The sequence below is a fragment of the Pan troglodytes genome, chromosome 13 (genome assembly GCF_028858775.2).
Source record: "Pan troglodytes isolate AG18354 chromosome 13, NHGRI_mPanTro3-v2.0_pri, whole genome shotgun sequence".
In the NCBI taxonomy this organism is placed as follows: domain Eukaryota; kingdom Metazoa; phylum Chordata; class Mammalia; order Primates; family Hominidae; genus Pan; species Pan troglodytes.
Window position 1 is genome coordinate 31,424,228 of NC_072411.2, and position 24,785 is coordinate 31,449,012.

At 44.0% G+C, this 24,785-nt stretch overlaps 1 protein-coding gene across 6 annotated transcripts in view; it reads right to left on the bottom strand.

Moving 5' to 3' along the window:
* ARHGEF4 (Rho guanine nucleotide exchange factor 4) overlaps positions 1-24,785 on the bottom strand; it is a 206,718-nt gene that overhangs the window by 82,392 nt on the left and 99,541 nt on the right. For 5 of the 6 annotated variants that reach the window (XM_016949383.3, XM_016949381.3, XM_016949382.3 and 2 more), the window contains one exon: positions 18,421-18,547. In XM_016949383.3, coding sequence (XP_016804872.1) covers positions 18,421-18,547 — 127 coding nt within the window. Of the gene's footprint in view, positions 1-756; positions 1,032-18,420; positions 18,548-24,785 lie in introns of those variants that run through there. The other variant, XM_054679739.1, reaches the window with a different exon arrangement.

The window sequence follows — 24,785 nt, forward strand, 5'->3', positions numbered from 1 at the left end:
GAAGTGAAATATAAAGAATTCTCTCAGCAAATAACCAAGGGTAGGTGATCACCATTCATAAAACCACTCTTGACTTCCTTGCTCCATTAATATTTAGGGACAAAATCTTCCTCTCCACCAGTAACCCAAATTAGGCCCTCCAGGTAGATTCGGGAGCACTACAGGGATCACACGGTCCCAGGAGACACCAGAGCAATGCCAGGTCAGTAAAACGCAGTCTTGTTCAGAGGGGTCCAGGACCAGCTGCCTCCGCTGGGAGCTGCAGTCCTGCGGTCAGGACCAAGCGCACTCACAGCCAGGTGGCGCAATCCGTTCCACCCTCGGCCAGCGGCCCCCTTCCATCCTCCTGGCTTTACAGAGGCTAAGCAGCTGCGGTAGGGAAAGCCAGACAGGTGCAATTGGTCAAGAACAGTTTGGGGAAAGGAACACAGCGCATCGGGCACCAAATTCTAGTCTCACCTTAATCAGTTTCCCAGTTGACAACGCGCTCTGGTATGGGGGCCAACAAGGTCCCGGCTGTAACAGGTGGCCCACCGGTAGACGTGGATCAGAGAGACAGGCAGTGGGAATCAGAAGGAAACCAGAAAAAGAAAAGGAATAGCAGGGCGAAGCAATGGGAAGGAAGGGACCAGGAGATGGAAACGACAGGCAGAAAGTGAGGGAGGAGAAGGAAAGGCAGGAGCGGGGCGGGGGGTCCCAAGAGCACAGACCCGGGCGCGGAGGGCGCGTGCGGCGCGGGGATGGCGGCGTCCTTACCGGCGGTGGCCGAGCGCAGGCTCTCCAGGCTCCAGGAGCGGGACACGGCGCCGCGCATGCCCCCGTTGCCTCCGCGGCCGCCACACACCACGCCGCTGCTGTCCGAGTCGGAGCCCGGGGACAGCCCGGCGCTGCTGCTGCTGCTAGTGCCGAGATCGCCACTCGTCTGCCCGCTTGACTCGCTGGGGCATTGCTGCGCCCGCATGCAGGCGGGCCCGAGCTCCAGCCACAGGCTCGGGGAAGGCTGGGCCGGGGGCGGCGGTGCGGCGGCCGCGGGGCTGCCGGGGGACGGGGCGCGCGAGCCGGGGCCGGGGTCGCAGTCGGAGGGCGAGGGGCGTGCGGGCGGCCGCGCGGCGTCCTCGGCCCCATCCTCGTCGCCGCGCGGCCGCCGCTCCGGGCCGGCTGACATCATGGGGCTCCGTTAAGGAGGCTCTCAGCCGACCCCCCGCTCGGGCTCTGTGGCCGCGGCAGCTGGGACCCTTGGCAGGCGCGGGGCGCGCGCGGCTCGGAGCGAGGCCAGGCGCCCTCCCGGCAGGGCGCAGCGCGTCAGCTCGCTGCCCACTACCGGCCGCCCGGCGGGCGCTGAGCCTCAACGGCGACCCCAGTGCGGGTCGCGGGCCCGGTCGGCACGCGCTCACGCACGCGCGCACGCAGGCCTGGAGCGGCTGCGGCGGCGGGCGCGGGCGCGGGGCTCCGGGTCGTCCTCGGTGCCCGCAGGGCCGCGCCGCCGCCACCTGTGTCCGCACGCGTGTGTTAGGACAGGGCCATCCTTAGGAGGCGACGCCCAGGCGCGTCGCAGCCGCGGTGGTGAGGAGGGCTGGTGGGCGCCCACTTTTTCACCGCAAGGATTCCAGCTCAGACGGTTGGCGGCGCCTCCCACGCCATCCAGGGCGAGGACGCAAGCAGGTGGCCCCGCTCGGCCCAGGGCAGAGACCCGGCGGGCAGGCGTGCGCGCCGGCGGGGGGAGCGCGCTCAGACGGGACACGCCCCTCATCTGCGCTCAGCCAGGCGCACGGTGAGCGTGGACCACCGGGCGCCTGCGACCCTCCTGACAGCCCGGGCAGGACACACCCTGTGGTGATTAAGGGGCCGAGGAAAGTCCATGCCAAACGATTTTAGAAAGCGTGTGGAAGAGTTCAGTGACCGGGTTTTACAGTGCAAGAGTTCACACACGAAGATTGGGGCCACGAGGCGCACTGCAAGGAGCCAGGAGTTTTATTTTTTTCGGAGTGTGTGTGCGAGGTGGGGGGTGGATAAGGAAGGGCATTACTATTTCATCTGCCCCTCCCAGACACACACAGGTTCTTCTAGGTTCTTAGAGTCCACCCAGAAGCTCCACACAAGGTGACAAGTCAGGATATGAAATGCAAATGCAAATTCCAGGAGGTGAAAAACTGTGGGAGACTTGGTCTCCCTTTGGAGGTTGAGGGGCAGTCGTGATAGCGGCTAATCAGGGCTGCTGATGGCCTTCCCCTGACTGCCCCCCTCCCCGCCCCGACCCCATGTACACAGCATTATCATTCCCCCAAAGCCCTTGGGGGCTGCTTCTAGTGTAAGCAGCAGAAGTACTGAGAGGGAGAGGATGAAATGAGAGGTGCATGCCTTGCTCCAGCACACCAGCTAGTATAGGGTGGGTGCTAGAAAACTGGGCATTTGGTGCCCTGCCCTCCACTGGGGTCCATTTCCTGTGGCCCATCTCCATCCGGAAGCTATATGTGCTCCAAGCTCTGTACCATAAGAGGCCCTGCAGCTTCATAGACGCTTTCTCCTCTCCTTGTGAGACCTCTAGTATCTTGTCTATCATGAGTATATGATTATTTGACCTAACAACCCAGGGGGCTGGGGCAGTGGGCCACCACAGGCTTAGGTAGACTGGAAGCTCCATACATGCTTAAGGTAATAACCGGTGTTGCTGGGTGTTTAATTTGATGGGAATTGGGGGATGACTCAGCCAGATCATCACATCAAAGCCCCCTCCTCAGTTCCTCCAGGAAAGAGTGCCTTTCCTGGTCACTCTGTAGCCAGCACGCAACCTTCCAGCCTCTGCTTCCTTTTTTGAAACGGAAACTTGCTCTGTCGCCAGGCTGGAGTGCAGTGGCGCGATCTCGGCTCACTGCAACCTACGACTCGCTGGTTCAAGCGATTCTCCTGCCTCAGCCTCCCACGTAGCTGGGATTACAGGCACGCGCCACCATGCCCAGCTAATTTTTGTATTTTTAGTAGAGACAGGGTTTTACCATGTTGGCCAGGATGGTCTTGATCTCCTGACCTCGTGATCCGCCCGCCTCGGCCTCCCAAAGTGCTGGGATTACAGGCATGAGCCACCGCGCCCGGCCTGCTTCCAGTCTTTCTTGTCCTTGGGAAGAGCAGTTCTCTCACTCCTCATCCCTCATGCAGGCTCTTCTGCATGGGGTCACCATCTGTGTCCTACAGCTGTCCTCTGAAGGCTGCAAGCTTAGCCCTGGTGGGTGGGGAGAAGTGCTGGGGAAAGGATGGTCACTGCCAGAGCCCACTACCCCTCCCAGGCCATCAGCAAGTCTTGTGGGGTCTACCTTCAAAATAAATGTCCAAGTTGTCCATTTCTCTCTTACTCCATTGCTACCACCGCCATACCGTGCTTGGTGACAGCGTCAGTGTCACCCACTGAGCAGCCCAAGGGAGCTCTAAAATACACATAAATCACATCTTGCTCGTTTCCTGCATCATTATCTTCAGAGGCTTCCCTTCACACTTCGTAAGACCTGGGGGATGCTGCATGTTCTGCCTGATTTCTCTTCCTCCTCCTGTCCCTCTCTGTCCCATGCTCCCTGCACTTCTGCCACAGCTGCCACCTTGCTGCTGTTCCTTCTTGCCTCAGGGCCTGGCACTTACTGTCCCTTTCACCTGGGATGCTCTTCTCTTGGCTTTTCATGGCTTGGCTCCTTCTTGGTCTTCAGATCTCAGTGAATGTCCCCCCTCAGTGAGGCTTCACTGATTCCTTCTCAGCACTTATTCCATCTGTCAGTGGCTTGATGCTTCTCCCGTCTGCTCCCTGCAGACCAGGTGTGCCATGAGGGCAAAGGGGCCTTACCCATCACTGTGTCCAGGGAGTACAGTGCACCTGCTGCAGGCTCCATGCTGGGCAAGCAGCCCGTGGAGGAATGAGGGGGCTGGACCCAATGGTCAGCTGGGAAGGAGAGGGAGGATTCTCGCTGTCTGGGGTCAGGACTTTCAGGGGCCTGAGGTGTGCTGCTAAGTGGAGGGTGCCATGCCAGTGCATAAAGATGGCTGTGGCCTGAGCAGAAGGAGCCTGTGTGAGCCACTGTGTCAGCCAGACAGCCGAGCCCCATGCTTTTACTGAGTCCATTTCCCTTGTTAATCTTCCGGAGACCTCAGTAATTTTGAATCAGGTCTCCTGCTCCTAGCTGTCTTGTGGGTAAGGGCAGAGTGTCCCCATTTGAGCTCCAGTGTGAAAAGGGGATCTATGTTTCCTAAGACCCTGGGGGTGAGGACAGCTGAAATTAACACTTACCATCAAAGGTGCTGGGGATCTCTGGGGACAAAGACTGGTGCAGGGAGACTTAGCTGCCTTCACCAGGGGAAGATTCCGTCCCCATAAAGCTTACAGGCCCACTTCTGATACTATTAAAAGAGATGGGTGATCCCTTTACCATCATATGGTAGGTTTATAATCATAAATAATCATTTAGGAACATTTACATATATTGCTCATATACAGTCATGAGTTGCTGAACCAGGATATGTCCTGAGAAATGTGTTGTTAGGTGATTTTCTTGTGTGAACATCATAGAGCATAACTTATACAAACCTAAATGTATAGCCTACTGCACACCTAGGCTATATGGTAGAGCCTACTGCTCCTAGGCTGCAAACCTGTACAGCATGTTACTGTACTGAATACTGTAGGGTGATAACACAATGGTAAGTATTCTTATATCTAAACAAATCAAAACATAGGAAAGGCACAGTAAAAATATAGTATAAAATATTAACATCGTAATGGTACACTTGTATAAGGGACTTAACATGAATACAGCTTGCAGGACTGGAATTTGTTCTGTAATGTTTATAAAGTCTACATAGTGTACAGTAATGTCCTAGGCCTTCACATTCACTCATCACCTGATGATTTTTTTTAGCTCCATTATAATCTTAGGGGACCACCACTGTATATGCAATCTGTAACTGACCAAAATGCCATTATATGGCACATGACTGTATATATATTGTGTGTATATGCATGCAATGTGATTATGTATGTATGAATTAATAATGCAGTGTCTTTATCAGAAAGGCCAGCACAGAAGGTTCAGTGTTTTTTGAGACTGGCTTGATGATGTGAAGGTGGTCAATGAAATTCTACTGTACACAAAAAAACAGAAACAGAATGGGATCAAAGCTTGTCTAAGTCTAGAGACAGGCTTCTGCTCTGTCTCTCCTAATTAACCCTGCACTTCAGTTTCCACAACAGTGCTGGATGGAAAGAAGCCAAAGGCCAGAGTGATGTGGGTTCAATCCTGGGTTCAGTTCTGTCTCTTCCTAGTTGTGACCTTGGGCAAATTACTTAATCTTCCTGTGTCATTCTCTCCTTATCCACAAATAGGAATACTGACAACTACTTTTGCAGGATTATTGTGAGGATTAAGTGAATGATGTGTAGATATGCAGTCACACCTAGCAATGTCTGAAATATTAGTTGGTATTTATTAAGCATATACCAGATGTGAGGTACTTTGCATATACTATTTAATATCTACAACTTTATCTGATAGCTACTATTTTAGCCCCATTTTACCACTGAAATTAACTGAGGCTCAGAATAATCCAAGATTATATGCTCAGAAGTGCTGGAATTGCTTCCAGTGCTTGCCACTCATGCTTTGAACCACTGTGCAACCGTTAATTCCCTTTCTCCCCATTCAGAGGATTTCCCAGACACTTTGTGTTGGAATACCATCAATGTCCTTGGCAAATGACACTGTAAACCTTCTATGTGCAGAACATCATGCTAGCTGCTGGCGATAAAAGAAGGAAGTTTAAGAAATGTATCTAGGCTGGGCGTGGTGGCTCATGCCTGTAATCCTAGCACTTTGGGAGGCCGAGGCGGGCAGATCACCTGAGGTCAGGAGTTCGAGACCAGCCTGGCCAACATGGAGAAACCCCATCTCTACTAAAAATACAAAAATTAGCCTGGTGTGGTGGCGTGCGCCTGTAGTCCCAGCTACTCGGGAGGCTGAGGCAGGAGAATCACTTGAACTCAGGAGGCAGAGGTTGCAGTGAGCCAAGATCATGCCACTGCACTCCAGCCTGGGCAACAGAGTAAGACCTCATCTCAAAAAAAAAAGAAAGAAAAAGAAAGAAAAGAAATGTATCTAGATATGCCATGAGCACAGCCATTCAACATCTGCTCTAAGACTCTCACTGAAATGACCAATACTAGAGAAAATGCGATTGACTTTTGCAGGACAGTGAGAGGAACTCCATTGACCTGATCCTCAGTGAAACTGGTGAACACTGTTTTAAAAACAACCATTTAAAACCTCTGGAATGGTCCTGAAGAGTAAACAGCAAATAAAGAAACATCTATTCAAGGCCGGGAGTGGTGCCTCATATGCCTGTAATCCCAGCACTTTGGGAGGCTGAGTTGGGCAGATCACTTGAGGTCAGGAATTCAAGACCAGCCTGGCCAACATGGTGAAACCCCGTCTCTACTAAAAGTACAAAAATTAGCCAGGCATGGTGGCACACACCTGTAATCCCAGCTACTTGGGAGGTTGAGGTGGGAGAATCGCTCGGACCGGGGGGGCGGAGGTTGCAGGGAGCTGAGATTGTGCCACTACACTCCAGCCTGGGCAACAGAGCAAGACTGCGTTGCCTCCCCCGGCCTCCCCAGCAAAAAAAAAAAGACTCCATCTCAAAAAAAAAAGAGAAACATCCATTCAAGAAAATCAATGACAATTCAGTAAGAAAGGTGAGAATCTGTAGGGTTTTAACCAAGATCATTCCCCTCTCCCCCTTTACAGCTCACTGAGGCAGAGACTCCACTCCAGACTACAGCCAACAACACAGGGCTCCTTCTCCCCACACCTCTCAGCCAGGGATCTTTCTTCCCTGGAAGAGGAGGACAGTGGTATTTCTCATCCTGCCCCCAGCCACCTGTTGCTGAGGCTTAGTCAGGAAGCCGTCTGTTACTGATGAGAGTGGTGAGCCGGGGTGACTTCCTTCTTTGGCAAGCTGAGCATACTGAGGCTTGGGGAGCCTTTACCCCTGCTTCTTTCTTTTTTTTTTTTGTTCTTTTTAAAAACTTTATTGAGTATAAATTACATACCATTAAAATCTACCCATTGTAAAATGCCTTAGTTCAGGCTGCTATAATTGGATACTACAGACTGAGTGGCTTATAAAAAAAATAGTAATTTATTTCTCACAGTTAGGGAAGCTGGACGTCTGATATCAGGATGCCAGCCTGGCCAAGTTCCAGTGAGGGCCCTCTTCCAGGCTGCAGACTACCGATTTCACATTGTATCCTCACACGGTGGGAAAGAGGGCTAGAGAGTTTTCTGGGGTTCTTTTATAAGGGAACTAATCCCATTCATGAAGGATCCACCTTCATGACCTAATTACCTCCCAAAGGCCTTACCTCCCAATACTATCATATCGGGGTATAGGATTTCGACACATGAATTTTTGGAGGAACACAAACATCCAGCCCACAATTGTACAATTTAACAATTTTAGTATATTTGCAGTTATCAACAATCATAACAATCCAATTTTAGAACATTCTCAACACCCCCACCCAAAATGTTCCTTCATGCCTATTTATAGTTAATCCCGATTCTCACTTTATGCAACGACTGTTCTGATTATTGTCTCTATAAATTTGTCTTTCAAGGATTTCATATAAATGTAATCATATAATATATGATCTTTTGAGCCTGGCTTCTTTCACTTAGAATAATGTTTTGAAGTTCATCTATGTCGCAGCATGTATCAGAAGTTTACTCCTTTAATTGCTGAACTGAATTCCATTGTAATGACATACAAAAAAAAAAAAAAGAATGAGTTGGGAAGTGTTCCCTCCTCTTCTATTTTTTGGAAGAGTTTGTGAAGAATTAGTCTTTTTATTTTATTTTATTTGTTAACAATCCTTTAAAATGTAAAAAACAAAAAACTATTAAATTGCACACTTTAAAAGGGTAAGTTTTATGGTATGTAAAGGAATTGAGAAGAGGCTATAATCCCTGAAAAGGCTTATCTATTTTTGGTTTAACTTTTTTCTTAGGGTACAACACTTTATTTTTTATATATTTATTTATTTATTTATTGGCTTTTTTAAAAATTATACTTTAAGTTTTAGGGTACAAGTGCACAATGTGCAGGTTAGTTACATATGCATACATGTGCCATGCTGGTGTGCTGCAAACTCGTGATTTAGCATTAGGTATATCTCTTAATGCTATCCCTCCCCCCTCCCCCCACCCCACGACAGTCCCCTGAGTGTGATGTTCCCCTTCCTGTGTCCATGTGTTCTCATTGTTCAATTTCCATCTATGAGTGAGAACGTGGTGTTTGGTTTTTTGTCCTTGCGATAGTTTACTGAGAATGATGATTTCCAATTTCATCCATGTCCCTACAAAGGACATGAACTCATCATTTTTTATGGCTGCATAGTATTCCATGGTGTATATGTGCCACATTTTCTTAATCCAGTCTATCATTGTTGGACATTTGGGTTGGTTCCAAGTCTTTGCTATTGTGAATAGTGCCTCAATAAACATACGTGTGCATGTGTCTTTATAGCAGCATGATTTATAGTCCTTTGGGTGTATACCCAGTAATGGGATGGCTGGGTCAAATGGTATTTCTAGTTCTAGATCCCTGAGGAGTCGCCACACTGACTTCCACAATGGTTGAACTAGTTTACAGTACCACCAACAGTGTAAAAGTGTTCCTATTTCTCCACATCCTCTCCAGCACCTGTTGTTTCCTGACTTTTTAATGATTGCCATTCTAACTGGTGTGAGATGGTATCTCATTGTGGTTTTGATTTGCATTTCTCTGATGGCCAGTGATGATGAGCAGTTTTTCATGTGTCTTTTGGCTGCATAAATGTCTTCTTTTGAGAAGTGTCTGTTCATATCCTGTGAGGTACCCCCCAGTAGGGGCAGACTGACAGCAAAAGAAACTACCCCTGCTTCTAAGGTGGTGGTTCTATGCCAGGAGAGGCAAGCTGAGAGGACCTTAGGCTACTGCTCTCCCTCCCCAAGGGCTCCACAGAGCTTGCCATTGTCCCCACCCCAGAGCTCTGGCTCAAAGATTTTGCCTGGGGGAAGCAGGTTGTAAAACAGATAGCTCCTGATCTCTTCCTAAAGGAACTGGGCTCAGTTTGTAACAGAGCATGGAGAAGCTGCAACCTAAAGGTGCTTTCAAGAACAGTGGAGGTTGCAGTGAGGGAATTAAGAGGAAATCTGTGGCTCTAATGGAGATATAGCCTGGACTGTAACCCCACTAGTTTGCATGAGAGAACAGAGAATAAGGTAGCTGGGAGGAGCCCTTCTAGGATCAGAAGAAATACTAAACACTGACCTCAGAAAGTGATCCTTTCTGAGGTGTGCCAGCATTTGATAGCTTGTAAAGCAATTTATGCCCCAGGACAATATTGAAAATAACAGAGCAATCAGCAAACAATGAGTGGAGCTTAACAGTGTGGTGTGGTCAGAGAAATATAGAAGAGAGCCCTAGTAAAGCCACTGCCATCCATGGGTGACTGTGGGCATACCCAGTGCTGTATCTCCTTTAGGAGCAACATCAGAAGCTTAACCCCACGGGAAGGGAAATAGACTTCACTAAAATAAAACAGTTCATGTAGTTAATAAATAAGCAAATAACAGTAGCAAACCTAGTGGGGGAGCGGTTCTCAGAGTGGCTATAATATTATCTAAAATGTCCAGTTTCCAACCAAAAATTATGACATATGCAAAGGAACAGGAAAGTTTGACCCATACAATGGGGAAAAAAGCTGGCAATAGAAACTGCCTGTGAGAATGACTACGTATCAGATTTATCAAGTCCAAGGTAGTAATTATAAACATGTTCACAGAACTAAAGGAAACATGATTAAAAGACAAAAGATGTGATGACAGTGTCTCACCAAACAGAGAATATCAATGAACGCATTCAAATTTTTTAAAAAAGGAAATTCTGGAGTTGAAAAGTACAATAACTGAAATAAAAAGTTCACTAGAAGGGCTCAACAGCTGGTTTGAACAGATGGAAGAAATAATTAGCAAACTTGAAGATAGATCAATAGAAATTACATAAGCCAAAGAACAAAGGGAAAACCATGAAAAAAAAAATGAACAAAGCCTCAGAGAAGTGTAGGACACTATTAAGTGCACCAACATATGTGTAATGGGAATATCAGAAAGAGAGAGAAAAAGGGGAAGAAAGGGGAAGGGGAAAATATTCAAAGAAATAATGGCTGAAAACTTTCCAAATTTATTGAAAAACAATAACCTACACACCCAGGAAACTCAGTTATTTCCAAGTAAAATAATTCCAGAGATCCACAGACAGACACATCATAGTAAAAATGCTGAAAGTAAAAGACAAGGGGGAATATCCTAAAACAGAATAGCAGCAAACAACATATAACTCATCAAGCCTTCTTCAATATGATTAACAGTTGATTTCTTAGCAGAAACTCCAGAAGCCAGAAGACAGTGGGATAGTGTGTTAAATGTGCTAAAAGGATTTTTTAATATTTGTTATTATTTTTTAAATTATACTTTAAGTTCTAAGGTACATGTGCACAACGTGCAGGTTTGTTACATATGTATACATGTGCCACATTGGTGTGCTGCACCCATTAACTCATCATTTACATTAGGTATTTCTCCTAATGCTATCCCTCCCCCTGCCACCCCATGGCAAGCCTCCCTGTGTGATGTTCCCCGCCCTGTGTCCAAGTGTTCTCATTGTTCACTTCCCACCTATGAGTGAGAACATGCAGTGTTTGGTTTTCTGTTCTTGTGATAGTTTGCTCAGAATGATGGTTTCCAGCTTCATCCATGACCCTGCAAAGGACAGGAACTCATCCTTTTTTATGGCTCCATAGTATTCCACGGTGTATATATGCCACATTTTCTTAATCCAGTCTATTACTGACAGACATTTGGGTCGGTTCCAAGTCTTTGCTATTGTGAACAGTGCTGCAATAAACATACATGTGCATGTGTCTTTATAGCAGCATGATTTATAATCCTTTGGGTACATACCCAGTAATGGGATGGCTGGGTCAAATGGTATTTCTAGTTCTAGATCCTTGAGGAATCGTCACACTGTCTTCCACAATGGTGGAACTAGTTTACACTCCCACCAACAGTGTAAGAGCATTCCTATTTCTCCACGTTCTCTCCAACACCTGTTGTTTCCTGACTTTTTAATGATTGCCATTCTAACTGGTATGAGATGGTATCTCATTGTGGTTTTGATTTGCATTTCTCTGATGACCAGTGATGATGAACATTTTTTCATGTGTCTGTTGGCTGCATAAATGTCTTCTTTTGAGAAGTGTCTGTTCATATCGTTTGCCCACTTTTTGACAGGGTTGTTTTTTTCTTGTAAATTTGTTTAAGTTCTTTGCAGATTCTGGATATTAGCCCTTTGTCAGATGGGTAGATTGCAAAAATTTTCTCCCATTCTGTAGGTTGTCTGTTCACTCTAATGGTAGTTTCTTTTGCTGTGCAGAAGCTCTTTAGTTTAATTAGATCCCATTTGTCTATTTTGGCTTTTGTTGCCATTACTTTTGGTGTTTTAGTCATGAAGTCCTCGCCCATGCCTATGTCCTGAATGGTATTGCTTAGGTTTTCTTCTAGGGCTTTTAAGGTTTTAGGTCTAACATTTAAGTTTTAATCCACCTTGAATTAATTATTGTATAAGGTGTAAGGAAAGGATCCAGTTTCAGCTTTCTACATATGGCTAGCCAGTTTTCCCAACACCATTTATTAAATAGGGAATCCTTTCCCCATTTCTTGTTTTTGTCAGGTTTGTCAAAGATCAGATGGTTGTAGATGTGTGGTGTTATTTCTGAGGCCTCTGTTCTGTTCCATTGGTCTATATCTCTGTTTTGGTACCAGTACCATGCTGTTTTGGTTACTGTAGACTTGTAGTATACTTTGAAGTCAGGTAGCATGATGCCTCCAGTTTTGTTCTTTTTGCTTAGGATTGTCTTGGCAATGCGGGCTTTTTTTTTGGTTCCATATGAACTTTAAAGTAATTTTTTCCAATTCTGTGAAGAAAGTCATTGGTAGCTTGATGGGGATGGCATTGAATCTATAAATTATCTTGGGCAGTATGGCCATTTTCATGATATTGATTCTTCCTATCCATGAGCATGGAATGTTCTTCCATTTATGTCCTTTTTTATTTCATTGAGCAGTGGTTTGTAGTTCTCCTTGAAGAGGTCCTTCACATCCCTTGTAAGTTGGATTCCTAGGTATTTTATTCTCTTTGTAACAATTGTGAATGGGAGTTCACTCATGATTTGGCTGTCTGTTATTAGTGTATAGGAATGCTTGTGATTTTTGCACATTGATTTTGTACCCTGAGACTTTGCTGAAGTTGCTTATCAGCTTAAGGAGATTTTGGGCTGAAATGATGGGGTTTTCTAAATATACAATCATGTCATTTGCAAACAGGGACAATTTGACTTCCTCTTTTCTTAACTGAATATCCTTTATTGCTTTCTCTTGCCTGATTGCCCTGGCCAGAACTTCCAACACTATGTTGAGTAGGAGTGGCGAGATAGGGCATCCCTATCTTGTGCCGGTTGTCAAAGGGAATGCTTCCAGTTTTTGCCCATTCAGTATGATATTGGCTGTGGGTTTGTCATAAATAGCTCTTATTATTTTGTGATACGTTCCATCAATACCTAGTTTATTGAGAGTTTTTAGCTGAAGGGCTGTTGAATTCTGTCAAAGGCCTGCTAAAAGGATTTTTTTTAAAAAAGAAATCTTGGCAACTAAGAATCCTTTATGCAGAAAGCTAACCTTTCAAAAATGAAGACTAAATAAGGATTTTCCCAGATAAACAAAACTGAGAAAATTTGTTGCTAGTAGACCTAACTTATAAGAAATACTAAAGGGCATTCTTTAGACTGAAAGCAAGTGACCCCAGATGATAATGTAAATCCACATGAATACAAAAAGAGTACTAGAAAAGGTAATGATGTAATTATAAAAAACACTATTCTTATTTTCTCCTTTCTTCTCTTAACATGCAACTGTATAAAATAATGTGTATAATGTATTATTGAGCATATAATATAGAAATGTAATATATGTCAATAACAGCATAAAGGAGGTAGATGAGAGAAAAGCTGTAATAGGCTAAGAAAATGGTGACACATGGTAGAGTAATCATTTTACTAATGTGCTGCTGGCTTTATAACATTGATAAGTATAATATGCATAACAATCATACCACACAAAAAGGGGGAAGGGAATAGAGCTATAAAGGAGTAATAGTTCTATATATTACTGGAATTAAGCTAGTATAAATCTGAAGTTGATGCTGGTAAGTTATATATATATACATGAAACGCTAAAGCTACCATTAAAAACAAATCTCAAAAAATATAGTGAAAGAATCATTAATAAAATTAAAATACTACATTAGAAAATATTCACTCAGTGAAAAAGAAAACAGTAAAGAAGGAATAGAGCAATAAAAAGATGAGACAGGGAAAACAAGAAGTGAAGACATGCCATGAACTGTGCCCATAGAAGATGGCAAATTTAATCAATAAATGTTGTGTGTTCCAACTGCTCCACCGACCATCCATTCCTCTGTCTCTCTCCCTCTCCTTGGGCTTCCCTATTCATGAGACACAATATGGAAATTAGGCCAATTAATAACCCAGCAATGGCCTTTAAGTTTTCAAGTGAAAGGAAGAGTCACATATCTCTAACTTTAAATCAAAAGCTAGAAATGATTCAGCTTAGTAAGGAAGGCATGTCAAAGCCAAGATGGCCCAGAAGCTAGGCCTCTCAAGCCAAACAGCCAAGTTCTGAAAGTGAAGGAGCAGTTCTTGTAGGAAATGAAAAGTGCTACTCCAGTTAGCACATGAATAAGAAAGTGAAACAGCCTGATTGCAATAGGAAGAAAGTTTTAGTGGTCTAGATAGAACATCAAATCAGCCACAACACTCCTTTAAGCTAAGGCCTAATCCAGAGCAAGGCCTTAACTCTTTCCAATTGTATGAAGGCTGAGAGAAGTGAGGAAGCTGTAAAAGAAAAGTCTAAACCTAGCAGAGGTTGGTTGCTGAGATTTAAGGACAGAAGCCATCTCCCTAGCACAGAAGTGCAAGGTAGTAGAAGTAATCCAATTGCTCATCAATGGATGAATAAATAAGCAAACTGTGGTGTAGCCATACAATGGAATATTATTTGGCCAAAGAAAGAAATGAAGTACTGAAGTACATGTGACATGTGGAAGAACCTTGAAAACATTATTAAAAGTGAGAGAAGCCAGTCACAAAACCAGTTCCTACATGATTCCATCCATAGGCAAATCCAGGGTAGGGAATTTACAGAGACAGGAAGTAGATAAGTGGTTCCTTCGGGTGGTGGTGGGGGGTAATAGCTAAAGGTACAGAGCTTATTATGAGGTGCTGACAATGTTCTAAAATGGACTGGTGATGACCGCACGTATCTGTGAATATCCTGCCACCGAACTGTATGTGACTATAGCTCAACAAAGCTGTTTAAAAAATAGAAAGCATCCTTTACTAGTACTAGAGACTGATGAAGGGTGTTAGCCACAAGATACAACAAAGTGGTTTGAAGAAAGAGGTGACCTACAGCTTGTGAAATAACCATACTACCAGGTATTCCTGGTGAAACCCAGCCAACCCTTCCAAAGCCACAGGCACGAACTCTGGAGGCATCAGGGACTCTCAGAGATGCACCTGGCCCTGCCAGCTCCACTGAGAGATGGGCGGGTGTGGTGGGGGTTTATCTTGGACACCGATTTGCCAGGGAGAGGTGGCCTGCTCCCACATCAGGCTGATTCTTGGCCACCCTTCCAAACGTGGAGAAGAAATTCTAGTGAGGGGGAGGAGCTCCCTGCCAGGACTACTGACAGCTCCCCACAAGCCTCTAGGCGCTGACTCATGGCATTCATCACAAGAAAGCCTTGCCTTCCTCATCCTCCTTCAGCTGTGTTTGAAGGATGTTAACAGGAACCCATAACAATCTCTGAAAGAACGTCACTTCCAGTGCTACTTAACAACACACCACTGCTGGGGGAAGACTGCTGTCCACACAGACGAGCAAATAAAGAAATTTCACCTATTAACAAAAAGCCTCAAAAGAGGCCATGTGTGGTGGCTCACGCCTGTAATTCCAGCACTTTGGGAAACTGAGGCAGACAGATCACCTGAGGTCAGGAGTTTGAGACCAGCCTGGCCAACATGGCAAAACCCTGTCTCTACTAAAAATACAACAATTAGCTGGGCATGGTGGTGGGGACCTGTAACCCCAGCTACTTGGGGGCTGAGGCAGGAGAACTGCTTGAACCCAGGAAGCGGAGGTTGCAGTGAGCCGAGATCGATCGCACCACTGCACTGCAGCCTGGGCGACAGAGCGAGACCCCATTGAAAAACAAACAGGCCGGGCATGGTGGCTCATGCCTGTAATCCCAGCACTTTGGGAGGCCAAGACAGGCGGATCACGAGGTCAGGAGATCGAGACCTCCCTGGCTATCACAGTGAAACCCTGTCTCTACTAAAAAATAGAAAAAATTAGCCAGGCGTGGTGGCGGGCGCCTGTAGTCTCAGCTACTTGGGAGGCTGAGGCAGGAGAATGGCGTGAACCCAGGAGGTGGAGTTTGCAGTGAGCCGAGATCACACCACTGCACTCCAGCTTGGGTGACAGAGCGAGACTCCGTCTCAAAAAATAAGTAAATAAATAAAATAAAGTAAATAAAAAACAAACAAACAGAAAACCTTGAAAGAAGAGCAGATGAATTTGGAAATGAACTGAAATTTGGAAATAACAAGAAAATTTTACAAAAATCCCAATTTTCTGTTCTTACTGGCTTCAAAAGGACATTGGAAAGATTGTTGCAGATTAAAAACATGATCACTGAATCACAAACTGCCAGTGAAGGCAGTGAACACAGGTGAGAAAAAAACAAAACAAAACAAAACAGGAAAACAAAGCAGAAGATGAAACAGAAATTCTCCCAGAACTGGGCAGAAAATGGATCAAATTTGAATGAGAATTCAAATGAGAATGATGACAGGTTCCAGGGATAGAAACTAGAAATATAATCTCTACAAAGTAGAAATTCTACAAAGTCAGGAACAGATCAGTTGGAAGTGGAAGCAGTAATTAAGAAAAGAAAAGAAAGCTTTCCTAAGCTAAACTCCAGGATAGTCCAGGCTAGTCTCTCCCATTATCCTTACAAAATAGGAAAACAGGAGCTTTCACTCCTTTTTTGAAGAAAAAGGAATCTGATTGCTTTCTTGCAGAATTTCTGAGAAAAAAAGAAAAAAGGAACCTGACATATAGGGAAATGGAGGGATGTGCCCAATTTCTCACCCTAAGGTGAAGTGTGGCTAGAGCCCTGACCTCTGACTTCCAGAGCAGTGCCCTTGGTATGCATACATGCTGGATGTCACTGGTGGCATGAAGGTTTTAAAATTTCCTCTGCAATGAACTCATCTGCCAATTATTTCAAGTGACACTGAAATAATAGGAAAATATGATTATGAAGCTCTGAATTGTAAGGAGGTACTGACTTGAAAGGCCAAAATCAGCTTTGAGGATTCTCTCTGGAAAGATTCCTCTCCCTGGTTACTGTCCCTTCCACAAGACTCTAAATAACTCTATGACTTAATGAAGGGCTCATGCAAGAAATTGGGAAAGTTTCTTCAACACTTGTCAAACACCTTTTCATAACTTTGCTTGTGAGTTTAAGATCACAACTTTATGTGGGAAAGAATAAAACTCCACTTCACGGTGCAGCCTAAATACATCCATCTGCTGATGGACAACCACCACATCCACCAGCTAATCTGAGCAGCCAGCTCCCTCAGGACCAGCACCTCGAATGTGCTGAGTCAGATTCAGAGCTCAACTCAGAGTCTGCATCAGAGCTGATTCCTTAGCAAGGCACATGCCAAACTCCAGCATTCAGGGCCAACCATCATGCACCGTCATCCTCTGCCTCACCACACTGGCTTTCTATGGGTCTTCGGCACCGACAGGACCTGACTACCAACAGCCTCCACTGCCAGCCCGCTCCTCCCAAGCCTGGACAAAGCACGCATTTGACAGGTGTGGCTGTTTTGTTTTTCTAACTCTTAGGGCTTTACCCTTGTTCATCTTTCTTCAACACCAGATTTGGCCCCTCCCTCCAGCAGCCATGAGCTTTTAGACTGTAAGGTCACCACCTAACACAATCTGCACCTGCTCAAGACCTGAGACCCCACATCTGTCCTTCCACCAGAAGACAGATGTGCCTTGAGCCTCACTTAGCGTGTCCAGCCCTGCTGGGTTGGGTGTGAGGAAGGTGGTTGTTCTACATAAAGAGGCCCCATCCTGGCTCTCACCTGCGGCCCAATTCCCTTCTAACACAGAAAGCCAGGCCTTTTATGGACAGATATGTGATGTGATGCTATCTGCTATAGTTTGGAGAAAGGACTCATACAGGCTGCCATAAAACTCAAGGAAGAGGCCATTATTCCTCAGAACGGAAAACACCCAAGTTCCATCAGCTGATTAGAGACAGCTCCCTACATGATTCTGTCTCCTTGAAGTTATACATCCTACTACGAGACGAAGGGACAGTCAGTAGTTCTGCTCAAAATTAACTAATGGAGCCAAGCTGGGGGACTCTAGGAATTCCTTTTTTTATTTTTTCTTGAGACGGAGTATCACTCTGTCGCCCAGGGTGGAATGCAGTGGCATAATCTCAGCTCACTACAACCTCCGCCTCTCAGATTCAAGTGATTCTCCTGCCTCATCCCTCTGAGTAGCTGAGATTACAGGCATGCACCACCATATGGAGATAATTTTTTTTTTTTTTTTTGAGACGGAGTTTTGCTCTTGTTGCCCAGGCTGGAGTCTGACTCCCAGGTTCAAGCAATTCTCCTGCCTCAGCCTCCCGAGTAGCTGAGATTACAGGCATGTGCCACCATGCCCAGCTAATTTTATATTTTTAGTAGAGATGGGGTTTCTCCATGCTGGTCAGGCTGGTCTCGAACTCCCGACCTCATATGATCCGCCCACCTTGGCCTCCCAAAGTGCTGGGATTATAGCATGAGCCACCGCACCCGGCCTGTATTTTTAGTAGAGATGGGGTTTCACCATGTTGCCCAGGCTGGTCTTGAGCTCCTGACCTCAAGTGATCCGCCTGCTTCAGCCTCTCAAAGTGCTGGGATTACAGGCATGAGCCACTGTGCCCAGCCAATAATTCCCTTTCTTTGGGTAGTAGGCACTCCTCCCTAACTGAAGGAAGAGGACAATTGTTTATCTCTCTCACCTTCAAGCTACTTCTACCAGGCAAGTGGATACAGCTGCCAACAGCACTAGCTTCTTGTCCTTCATGCCAGGATCCAGAGTACATAGCAAAAGAGAGAGGCGCGTAACTCACCAGTGCCTGGTGTGTGCTCTGGCCAGCCCATGTGGTTCAGTCCCGTTGGAGCACTCTGGGAGAGTGGATGGCTTCTTCTAGGGAGATTCAAAGACTCTGGAGAGGTAATGATCGTCTTTCTCCAGCACTGGAAGAGGAGGAAAGAGACAGAGGGCAAATGAAGAAAAGAAATGACAGGCTGTCATTGCCACCCTGCAGTCTTTCTAATTGCTGAGGACTTTTCCTTGTGAACAGAGCACACAACCAAAATATGCACAGCTCCAGGGGATGCCTTTCACATCAAAACTCACAAGAGAAACTCCACCTGGAGTCTGCAGTGGGCAACCTATCTGGCCACATGGATAGGCTGTCATTCCATGGATGAAGTCAGGACTGTGGAGAAGGTCTTCAGACTCCCAACTCTCCCCAAGCTGGTGAGCCACACAGCCTGATATCTCCCCAAAAGCAAGACTATTAGTTTTAGCTAAGGCATAGTCTTTTTGGAATGCTTCATTAAAATACAACTCACAAAATCCGTGACATCTCCTAATTATGAAGCAGACACTGCCCTTCAGACAGTAAGGACCACTGTTGGCTGTGGCTTTGGGATGACCAGGGATATAAGCCTTTTCTGTATCATCCCATTGTCCAGAGATAAACCTGGCCCCTCTTGATTTTTTTCTACCTTATGAAGTTATTGTATTAACTTAAAAATTGTGGTATGTATTCAAATAAATGCTTGTTCCCTTACTTTTTGCTTTTGTATTCCTCATACTATTAAGCAAACAGTGCTTAGAAAATTCTTTTAGTGATTTCCAGAAACATCAATATACAAACAATGATAAAGACGGAGTTGCACACTTCACCCCATCCATTTGAACACAACTAAAAACCTTGGGGAGAGTGTATAGATCAGCCGTTTGAGGACTCTAGAGGGAAACAGCAGCAGGTAGACTGGGGAAGGAAACCAGAATTCGAAGTAACACTGATCCTGTGGTGAGTTTCTTGTTTTGTTGTTCCTGTGGTGTGCCCTGGTCTGAACTCAATACCAGCTTGAAACTGGGCATGGACATAAAGGACTCCAAAAGAAGCCCTCTCAGATCTGAAGAGAGGGAAAAGGGTCCTTAAGGGTATGAGGGAATGAGGGATGTGTATTTGAGTGATGATTTCTCCCACCCTATTCCCCTAGGCAACCTCATTATGGTAATGGCAGTGGTGGTCGTGCAGACATCTAAAATTCTGAGGGACAGGAATCCTCTCTGACCAGAGGAACTGTGGTCCCAAGGGCATGGGAGAGAATCCTTGTTTCTTTTTTCTATCTCTGTCTCCCTGCCACTTGGTTTCAGAGGCAGACACAGTTGCAGGAAGTGTATGGCAGAGGGAAAATGAAAGCCCCAGCTTTCCATCAAGAAAACTAGGAAAGGAGGGCTCCTAGACATCAGGAAGTGCCTAGGAGAATGCCAAGAGGAGGGGTCTCAAGCAGAAGATCCCATAATGTTGTGTATGAGTTCCCGGACTTACCCCCAAGCTGTATGAGTGGATCTGACCCTGAACAGCATATAAGAGTCTTTTGGGAACTGAACCATGGGGTAGAACATATTTCAGGTCCCACAGGGGCCACTGGGTGATCCACATTATCCAAGTGGCACTGCAAACATCTTAAAACCTGAACTGACAAACTGACATAAGAAACAGCCCCTGAAGGCCAGTAAGAACTTGCAGCCTGAACTTAACTGGGTCAACTGCTTAAAAAATTTAATAATCATTATTATCCATAGGAACTAAACAAGGCCCAGAGTCTCATAACATAACATTTAAGATGCCCAGAATACAATAGAAAATTACTGACACACAAAGAACTATGAGATCTCAATAACTTTTAAGGGAAAAGATAGTCAACAATGGCAACACCAAGATGACACAGTTGTTGGAATTATCAGAAAAAGACTTTAAAGCAGCTCTTATATCACCATGCTCTAAGAAGTAAGGGTGAACACTTTTGACATAAATGAAAAATAATAGCAGATAAATAGATAAAAAATAAAGCGGAGATGTTAGTAATGAAAAATATAAAATAACTAAAATAAAATCCAGTGGCAGAGTACAATTATAAAATGAGATGAAAAAGGAAAGAATCAGTAAGCATGTAAATAGCTCAACAGAAATTATCCAATTGAAGAACAGAGAGAAAAGGTTAGGGGGAAAAAATCCCAATAGAACTTCAGGGACCTGTGCGACAACAACAAAGGTCTAACACTCTGTCATCAGAGTTCCAGAAGGAGAAGGGAGTGCAGTGCAGAACAATATCAAGAATAATTTCTGAAAACATCCCAAATATGATTCAAAACATTAACTTACAGACACAAGAGCCCAGCAAACTGCAAGCTGAAAAATCCAAGGAAATCAATGCCCAGAGACATCATATACTGCTGAAAATTAGAGACAATGAAAAAAATCTTAAAGCAGCCAGAAACCACAACAGATCACACAGAGGGGAACATTCATTTGCATGAATGCAGATTTTTCATGGAGGCCAGAAAGAAGTGGAATAATATTTGCAAAGTGCTAAATCACTGTCAACCCAAAAATCTATATCCAGCAAAAGTATGTTCAGGAATGAAGGTAAAATAAGAACATTATCACATGGAGAAAAACTAAGAGAAGTCATAGCCAGTATACCTATTCTAAAGCAATGTTAAAGGAAGATCTTTATACAAAAGGAAAATGATACCAGAGGGAAACTTTGAACTTCAGAAATGAAGGAAGAGCAACAGAAATAATAAATAGCTGGGTAAATATAACACACCATTTTTCTCCTCTTAAGTTTTAAAAAATATTTGACAGTTAAACACAAAATTATAATATTATCTAATGCAGTTTTCAATGTATGCAGATTTAATATACATGACAACAACAACATAAAGGAGGAGGTTAAAGGAACCTATGGGATGGAAGATGTCTACATTCCTTCCACTCCAAGTGGGAAAATACTAATTCTAACTAGACGGAAATGTTAAGAATGTATGTTAATTCCTAGAGTTACTAAAAAAACCTATACAAAGAAATATATTTAAAAGCTCAATAACTAAGTTAAAATGGAGAACTAAAAAATACCCAAATAATCCAAAAGGAAACAGAGCAATGCAAATCAGAGAACAGAAAATGAATGATAACATGGTAAACCTAAATCCAAACCATCAATAAATACATTAAGTTTGAATACTCAAAGCACATAATCAGAAAAACAAATATTAAAATAATTAAGGAAAGAACATCTAACAATATGCTATCTACAAGAAACCTACTTTCAAAATAATGATAAAGGCAGGTAGAAAGTAAAAGGGTGAAAAACGATACCACACAAGTACTAATCAAAAAGAAAATGTGAATGGCTATATTAATATCAGACAAAACCAATTTCAGAGCAAGGAAAATTACCAAGGACACAGAAGAACATAACATCATAAGAGTGAATTCACCAAAAAGACATATAATCCTAGATGTCCATGCATCTAACCACAGACATTCAAAATATATGAAGCAAAAATTTAAAGGAAAAATGGAAAATTTGCAATGATTCATTTCTGATTGGAAACTTCAGCACTTTTATCACAGTAATCAATAGAAGAAATAGACAAAAACAAGGTAATAAACAAAAACAAGGTAATAGACAAAGTGAGCAACACCATCAACCAACTGGAACTAATTGACATTTGTAGAATAGCCATCCAACAATAGCAGAATACCCATAATTTTCAAGTGCACATGGAACATTCACCAAGAGAGGCTATATCCTTGGTGATAATCATAATAATGAAATTTAAAAAAAGTTTGAAAGTATGAAATCATACAAAGTATGTTTCTCTATCACAATGGAATTAAACTATAAATCAGTAATAGAAAGGTAATTCTATTATTTTTCTTAAAAACGAAATCCTAATTTAGAAATTAACACACTTCCAAAATAAAAACTGCACCGTAGTTCCAGTGACTGCTTTGAAAACAGTGATCTAGTGCTCTGATTCACTCAACGTATGTGTTATTATTCCTGCTGTTCTAACCCTTGTATGTTATACCATATTATTACTTGCTTCTTTTCATACTTTTTTCGGAATTATACCTGCAGTTGATCTTTTTGTGTTTACACAAAAATATGGTTTATGTATATCTGAGTAGTTGAAACTAGTAGAAACTACCAAACCAGCCAGGCGTGGTGGCTCATGCCTGTAATCCCAGCACTTTGGGAGGCTGAGGTGGGTGGATCACGAGGTCAGGAGATCGAGACCATCCTGGCTAACACGGTGAAACCCTGTCTCTACTAAAAATACAAAAAATTAGCCGGGCGTGGTGGCGGGTTCCTGTAGTCCCAGCTACTCAGGAGGCTGAGGCAGGAGAATGGCATGAACCCGGGAGGAGGAGGTTGCAATGAGCTGGTATCACGCCACTGCACTCCAGCCTGGGTGACAAAGCAAGACTCCGTCTCAAAAAAAAAAAAAGAAAAAAGAAAAAAAAAACTACCAAACCATATTTGACTCAACTAGTCAAATATACTCAACTAGTATATAATCTCTATTTTCTATTAAATTATCAGGAATTATCTCTAGGCCTCCAAACCTTTTACAATCAAAGAATCTTAGGCTTGGAATCCTCTCAAAATCTACTTTAATCCTGCTTAAAGGGAAACTGGACCCTGTACACGTATTCATGCAGGCCACATCGCATTTTATTTTTTTAAATAGTCACTTAAGCTTGTGACTACAGTTGACTCTTGAACAACATGGGTTTGAACTGCATGGGTTTACTTATACATGGATTTTCTTCCACTTCTGCCACTTCTGAGACAAGACCAACTGCTCCTCTCCTTCCTCCTCCTTAGCCTATGGAATGTGAAGATGATGAGGATGAAGACCTTTATGACAACCCGCTTCCAGTGAGTAAACAGTAAATATATTTTCTCTTCCCTCTGATTTTCTTAACATTTTCTCTTTCTCTAGCTTACTTTATTGCAACAATACTATATATACTACTTATAATATCTTACAACATACAAAATAAGTGTTAGACTGTTTATATTATCAACAAGGCTTCTGGTCAACAGTAGGCTATTAATAGTTAAATTTTTCAGGAGACAAAAATTATACATGGAGCTGAGTATGGTGGCTCACACCTGTAATCCTAGAACTTTTGGAGGCCGAGGTGGGCAGATCACCTGAGCTCAGGAGTTTGAGACCAGCCTGGCGAACATGGTAAAATCCTGTCTCTACTAAAAATACAAAAATTAGCCAGGCGTGGTGGCATGCACCTGTAATCCTAGCTACTCGGGAGGCTGAGGCAGAATTGCTTGAACCCAGGAGGTGGAGGTTGAAGTGAGCTGAGATCATGCCACTGCACTCCAGCCTGGGGAACAGAGCAAGACTCCATCTCAAAAAAAAAAAAAAAAAAAATTATAAATGGATTTTCGGCTGTGTGGGTGGTTGGTACCCCTAACCCCTGCATGGTTTAAGGGCCAACTGAATATCCGTTTGACAAAACGCTTTCTCAGGTCATTTCTCATATGGGTTACTTAAACATTCTCTAAGTCTTCCCTTCTTGTTCTACAGCAAATTTATCATGCCATTTTTATGTTAAAAATCATAAAAGGCTGCCTGCTGCTTATAGAATAAAGTAAAGATCGATTGGCATGGAGCCCAGAGTTCCTCCAATACTGTTTTCTGACTACTGTAACAACTCTTGCCATCCATCTCTCTACCACCAGGCACCTGCTCACTACTTCCCTGATACTCCATGAATTTTCATACTACCGTCCGAGGTCAGGAGATCGAGACCATCCTGGCTAACATGGTGAAATCCCGTCTCTACTAAAAATACAAAAAATTAGTCGGGCATGGTGGCAGGCACCTGTAGTCCCAGCTATTCGGGAGGCTGAGGCAGGAGAATGTCGTGAACCTGGGAGGCAGAGGTTGCAGTGATGTTGCTATCCCCTCTATTTGAACTACGCTTCCCTGCTGAAACTTTATCCATTCTTAGGGAAGTGTCTCCTTTTATGCAAAATATTTCCTTATGTTCCATCTACACAGAATTACCCACCTCCTCCTCTCTGTTAACAGTATTTTGTTGATATCACTGTAGCACCTGTATTGTTGTATAATTACTATACAAATCTTAGTACCTGGAAGTGGGATACAGCTATAACAAACACCTACAAATTTGGAAGTGACTTTGGAATTGGGCAGTAGGCAGAGGCTGGAAGAAAAGAAATAAAAAGAATACACACTAGAAAGGAAGAAATACCCCCTGCCCCCCATTTTAAGGTGATATGGTTGCTTACATAGATAGTTTCCAGTAATCTATAAAAAACAACTACATTTGAACTAACAAATGAATTC